This window comes from Gadus morhua, chromosome 19 (assembly GCF_902167405.1).
Source record: "Gadus morhua chromosome 19, gadMor3.0, whole genome shotgun sequence".
Taxonomy (NCBI): Eukaryota; Metazoa; Chordata; class Actinopteri; order Gadiformes; family Gadidae; genus Gadus; species Gadus morhua.
The window spans coordinates 795,137-801,616 of record NC_044066.1 but is presented as its reverse complement, the minus strand read 5'-3'; the positions used below and the strand labels follow the sequence as shown (position 1 = coordinate 801,616).

Genomic DNA, 6,480 nt, shown 5'->3' with positions numbered 1-6,480 from the left:
CCTACGGTGGCAAAGGGGTGGCCTGAGGTTCCAGGAGGGGGGCCATGGATATTATTCAAAACTTAAAATTCTGGATTTCATCAAATGTGTTTTGTTCTCTACACTAGCTTACACAGGGAGGGAGGCAAATCAGAGATGTAGGTGGCTTTTTGGATGTGTGGGTCTTAATTAGTGAATGCTTTTGTGGACCCTTTCTCTGTGTAATCACTATCTAGAGTCTATGTAGTCTGTACTTACATTGTAAAGTGTCAAAAAGCAATTCTAAGGGGGTTTGCTTCCCCAGAGAAAAATTGTACCCTTCAAATAACGTCTTATAATTTAGTCATACACAATAAGCCATCAATAGATTTAAGTTATCTGGATTGAAACTAGATTCTAATGCAGGTTTATGGCAATAATAAACACAACAGTAAATGTCAAACCAATTCCCTCTGATTAAAAAAAACCTCAGTCAAGTACATTCTAAGTCAGCAGATTCTTTTTGGGATTTATTGCAATACAACATGCAACAATTTAAAATGTACCACACACACACACACACACACACACACACACACACACACACACACACACACACACACACACACACACACACACACACACACACACACACACACTCTAGGCTACTCATTCACTCACAGAGTTGTGGATATGAAAGTACCGTCATAAATGTATGTCCTATTAGCAAACAACCTCAAATACATGCGTGAACAAGCAACATGTAACCTGCTGATCACCTGGAGGCAAACATAAAGAAAATAATCTTCTGACACAATTACTGACACACACACACACACACTGTGGCAACCCGGGCCCAGGAATGTCTCAGAGGTATAAGGAATCACCACACTTCACGGCTGGTTCAAAGCCCGGGAGGGCTTTTATTCGAGATAACGCAAAACACACCCACGTGGGGAAAACAAGAAAGAATACGCTGACTCCGGGAGCCTGGGAAAAGAGGGGACAATGTTCGGTTCTCTTGGGGAGCAGGGGGTCGTTCCCGTCAGCGTTCCACTTCGAAGAAAACCATGCTTAGCTAACAAAGCAGCAACATTATACAGTCTTGTGGCTGCTTCTCATTGGGAATCTATTGAAAAAAGACACTTGTGCTCGGATAAAGGCGTTAGGTGGACACTGGCCCTAATCATTTTCTTATGAAGAATAGTATAAGCAACACACTGATTCGGCATGGCAACCGAAGCTTAGTAACAATGCGCACAGCAGTTATTTTTGTTTAAGAGCAAGTTAGATGCTTGTTTGCCACTCCATGCTGTATTTGGCTCCATGGTATTGGATTGGTAACACTGACCACTTAAAATGTCCTGAACAATACGTTTAGTACAGTAATGTGATGTTGTGACGTTGCGCTATATTTATTTTATCATTTACTTTATGAACCGGCATGTAACCTACATTTTGGAAGGATTATGTACTCTGGTAGCTCAGACCTTTATTATGAAGGAGGCTGGTTATTTAGGGTTAGGGTTGTGGTCATTCGCAAACCAATGAGCCCACTCGATGAATGAGAGATGGCTCTTTAGTGTCCTCTCTGTGTGGTTTCCCTGCAGTCTCTTCACCTGGGAGTTGTAGGCTGACCAGCCAATCAGAATCGAGTATTCACCCAGACCATGGTATAAATGGAGATAATGCAATGATTAACATTCCATACTGCTTGCCAGCATGATAATAACATTTATGTAAACAGTTTTTGAATATTTTGATTGGCTGCATGACAATATTAGCAGACATTAAACTAAGATACTTACATTTTAGCTGACTTTTAAGTTTAAGTCAGCTAAAATTACAAGTAGTCTACCCTTAGATTAATAGCTGCTATTTATTGTAGGCTAATGCAGCAAATCAAAATCAAAACATACAAATACATATTTAGTCATGCCCAGCTCAATCCAATGAAATAGACTGTTGACAACATTGTTTAATATGTTCAGATAATTATGAGACATATTCTGAATTATATGTGGTATCTTAGAGTCAGGGCCCTCTTCAAGCCATGATGATCCCACAGAAGAAACCAGTGAGGTTGAAATAGAAGAAGAGGAGAAGGAGGACATTCTAAGTAGAAGCAGCACTGTCACAGTCTATTAGCTTATTTCTGTCTATAGTAACTACAACCCAGGTAAATGTGTAGCTAAATACTAACTAACTATCTAGTGTACAAAGTAGCCTAGGTAAGTAGGTAAGTTTATCATGTTGTTATTCAGTTGTTATTCATTTTCTTCTGATGATAATGACTACCCTATTTTGACCCAGTATTACCCAATATTTAATGATTATAAAATGTGAATGAATATATAACATTAAAAATGTAGGCTATATAATATTTTTTTTTTCTTGGGGTTGGGGGGCCCCAAGAAGGTCGGGGGGGATCCATAACTGAATTCTGTCAGGGGGCCCAGAATTCCTAGGGACGTCCCTGTATATATATATAGACATACGTTTATTTATTTTTTTTAATTTATTTTTTTTACGGCAGAGATCCGGGGCTGATCCCAAAAGATCCGGGGCTATAGCCCCGAATGCCGAGGTCTAACGACGCGCCTGGTCTCAGCAGCAGTGTTATATTCCTGGTAGTAGGCTACAGTAGCGGCAGACCAATACCTAGGTTAAATTTCGCTGCTTTTGAGAAAATAGTCCCTCAAAATGCGATGATTCATGCAATGCAAGGTTAGTTTTATTTCTAACATTATTCTATCAACACAGACATTTACATCTATAGTCTGGCGTCATAATTGATTAACCTTGGGTGTACTGTGGAGTGGGTAAGACTGTTTTATCAGCAGGCTAGTATTTCCCGTTGCACTAGCCTAGCACGAGAGAACTCTGCAACTAGAAAGACTGAATGAAATGTGTTGAAAACTGTCTCCAATGATAAAGAACACCAAGGCAAACTTGGGAATCAGGGGCCTCATTACAGAAACTTCCTAACTCTGAAATCCTATCCTATCTTGAGATAGGAAGGCATTTAGGGGTTTTGATATTACAGAAGGAGGTTTCCTAACTTAACTTAGGAAGAAATCCTATCTTATTCTAAGATAGGAATTTAACCATTACAGAACTATCCTAAGTTAGGAATTTCTTGAGTTAGGCTCCCTAAGTTAGGTGGCCATACACCCTGTCCTAAGTTCAAAATAACTGTCAGTAACTGAAATAACAGAAAAATGGCAGCAGCACTGCTAGTGGGTCTGCTGTGTGACAATGAAGACGAGGACAAACATGACAACAGAAACTTGATGACTGAAAGGCTACTGAGACCGCATAATGACGCGTTACATTTTCCGGACCATATTTTAATATCCCTTTATCGCCTGCCAAGACAGTTAATTTTGAATTTGGTGGCAGAATTACGTCCTGCTCTGGAGAGGCCTACAAGGAGACATGGAGCCTTGCCAGTGGTTGTGCAGGTAACCAATGCTCTACGTTTTTTTGCCAAGGGGGACTTCCAGACTGAGGTTGCAAGCCTGTCTTCAGTTTCACAGCCATGTATTTCACGCAATCTCAGGGAGGTCACCAATGCCATCTGCAATCTTGCAACGAAATACATTCAGTTTCCTCGTGGAGAAGAGCTACAGCAGATTAAGGAGGCTTTTTTAAGTCAGAGTGGGATGCCAGGGGTAATTGGGCTTATAGATGGGTCACTTTTCCCCATCAAAGCTCCGAGTGGCCCAACTGAGCCGGCTTATGTGTGCCGTAAGGGATACCATGCCATCAATGTTCAGGCCATAGGGGACCAAAATATGGTTATACGGCATTTGTTGGCAAAGTGGCCTGGATCCACCCACGACTCTTTCATATTCAACACCAGGTGGGTCCCATAGACACTAACATAAATAATTGTTTTACCTGCTTTATTAGGCTTCACTCAAATACTCTTAATATATTCAATATCTGCATTTACAGTGATATCAATGCATACCTGAGTGAGGGCAGGGGAAGTGGATGGCTTTTGGGGGACTCGGGATATCCCTTGAAACCCTACCTAATGACACCAGTCATGAACGAGCAAACGGAGGCAGAGAGCAGGTACAATGTGGCACACAAAAGGTGCCGTAGCCGTCAGGAGAGGCTATATGGTATATGGAAAGGAAGGTGAGACACATACTGCTTTGGTGCATTCAATAGCGTAGATAAGGAGTGTGTCGTAACCCCTAAGAAGATAGTGTTACACTATATACTTCAAAAGCAATGCAGCAAATGTATTTATTTAAAATGATTTAATAATATTAATATGGACGATAACATCACACCAAAAAAGGAGATAAGTAAAGCATTGTAAGCAAACAAACTGATTAACTTTTGATGTTGTAGATGGAGATGCCATGATATGAGCGGGGGATATCTTCAATATTCCCCGGAGAGAGCAGTGATGTTCGTGAAGGCCACTGCTGTGTTGCACAACATATGCAGGATTGCTAATCTCCCGGACCCTGAGGACGTCCCGGCCATGGTTGAAGATGAGGAGGAAGGCCATGATGGCATACATGATGGTGCACAGACTGGTAGAACTGCCAGAAACAACCTGATTGCACATTATTTTAGATAAGATAATTAAAAAGAAAACATACGAATTTGATGTAAAATATTTAATTCAACAATATAAAAAATAAATTAACAGTTTAACTCAATCAAATTTAAATAAGTGTACAAATTATTTCATTTCATTGTTCAAATAAATTCACAATATTGTTCCCGTTGTAAATAAAATACTGCTTCATGAATTCAAATTTTTCTTTATCCAATTTCAGTCTCTCCTTCTCAACATTTAGTGTCTCTCTCATCACCAACAGCTTCTCCTTCTCCAACTCCAGAAGCTCCTCTTGTAGGCTAATGTGTTTCTTCTTTTTAGCTGTAAAGAAGAATTTAAACTGTGAATCAAGACAATTTTCCTTGAACAGTAGCCTTCCTATTATAAACCTCAACTGTTCATAAATGGAGTAGCTACAGTTGAGACAGCGTCGTTGTAAAAATGCACCTCATATTTATTTAAACAGTGAGCATCAACTTGCCAGGTGATGGGATAATTATTGCTGTTGGCAGAGTCCTGCTGTCACACTCTGCTTCCATCAACGTCAGTATGACCTCAGTTGAATCAGACACCTCGGCACTGACGTTCTCAAGGATCTCCTCAGGCAGGCCAACCTCTGTGCCGGTTGAAATGCCTACGCACAAATGATTTCATGTTAGGGGGGTTGGCTTTTCTTTTGCTGTTTACTGGTCCATATTCTGTATTTTGCAGTCCAACAACTATCTTTGTCTATATAGCTTCTAGTTTGAAGTGAGACGTCAGAAATCAAAACGAGGCCATGGTCCCGATGAGGCAGAAACACCGGGGACATTCCAGTTTGGATATTAATGTGATTGAAATATCCAATGGGACAGGCAATTAAAATCGGGGACGTCTGGTCGCCCTATTCTAGTTAGGGTTACTATGGAGCCACTCCTCAAAATCACTTATCGATAGCGCGTCTATAGACGCGCTATCGATAAGCAACTAACGGTTACATTTTAGATTAACCGTTAGTTGCTACACCGTAGCACTAGCAGTACACCGCCCCCAAAATGTGGACACTGACACTAGTTTATACAAATTATGTGAATCTGTGGTCCACTCGTTAGGTTTATGCCAAAATCTAACCTTAGCGCCAGCGTTCTTGCCTTATGTATTGGTGAAGTCAAATTTAAACATAATCCGCGGTTGCTAAACTAGATAGATAGAAGAGTTGAGCTGAACTTACCTTGGGTGTAAACTTGACCCATGGTGGCCAGGATCTTCTCCTCTAGCATGGTTATAGGCTTCACTTCTGGCATACCAGCCCCCGTCTTTGCCTGGTCCCTCTTCTGTAGCGTCCCTCTGGTCTTGGCGTCACTCGCTATGGTCGACCACTTTTTCTTTACGCCGTCCACCGTCCTCAGTACCCCACAAACCGCTGAGACAGCGTCCGACACCTCTTGCCATTTGTTTGCTTTGATCCGCGACGTTACATTTGGGGAAAATTTGCCGAATAAAATACTTTTCCTTTCGTCCACCGCCTGAACTAATGCCTCCATCTCGTCGTTTGTAAAGTTAAAACCCCTCCTCTTCTTGTTTTCCGTAGCAATCCCCGCCATGACCGTACTACTGCTAGAAGAAGCTTGCCGTTATTATTGCCGTTATTATTAAGCCTTATATCAATCTCGTGCGCATTATGTGCAGAACCAGACATCACCTGACGATTGCCGATCGAAAAATCGGATTGAAAGAACAGTTAGGATCACCTAAGTTAAGATAAGATAGGTGGCTAAAGATAAGATAGGAAACGGCCAACAGGTTAGGAACTGCTTCTGTAATAGGAAGTTAGGAGTTTTCCTATCTTTGAGTCCCTAACTTAAATTAGGATGAGAAGTTAGGATTTTTTCTGTAATGAGGCCCCAGGCCCTCTGTCCAAAATTCCGAACTACCCCTTTAAGGCTAAAACAAGTTAC

General features: G+C 41.2%; 2 protein-coding genes across 2 annotated transcripts; one reads left to right on the top strand and one right to left on the bottom strand.

Annotated features, from left to right (window-relative positions):
• Positions 1–3,179: 3,179 nt before the first annotated feature.
• On the top strand, positions 3,180–4,561 carry LOC115532618 (putative nuclease HARBI1). The gene is made up of 3 exons (XM_030342492.1): positions 3,180–3,823; positions 3,919–4,107; positions 4,327–4,561. The coding sequence occupies exons 1-3, from the start codon at positions 3,180–3,182 to the stop codon at positions 4,559–4,561; spliced, it is 1,068 nt and encodes a 355-aa protein (XP_030198352.1).
• A 25-nt stretch (positions 4,562–4,586) lies between these two features.
• On the bottom strand, positions 4,587–6,268 carry LOC115531850 (uncharacterized). The gene is made up of 3 exons (XM_030341160.1): positions 5,754–6,268; positions 5,025–5,177; positions 4,587–4,864 (listed from the first exon to the last, which is right to left on the bottom strand). Exons 1-3 carry the CDS (start codon positions 6,124–6,126, stop codon positions 4,677–4,679), a joined length of 714 nt encoding a protein of 237 aa, XP_030197020.1. The 5' UTR covers positions 6,127–6,268; the 3' UTR covers positions 4,587–4,676.
• Between the last annotated feature and the right edge of the window lie 212 nt (positions 6,269–6,480).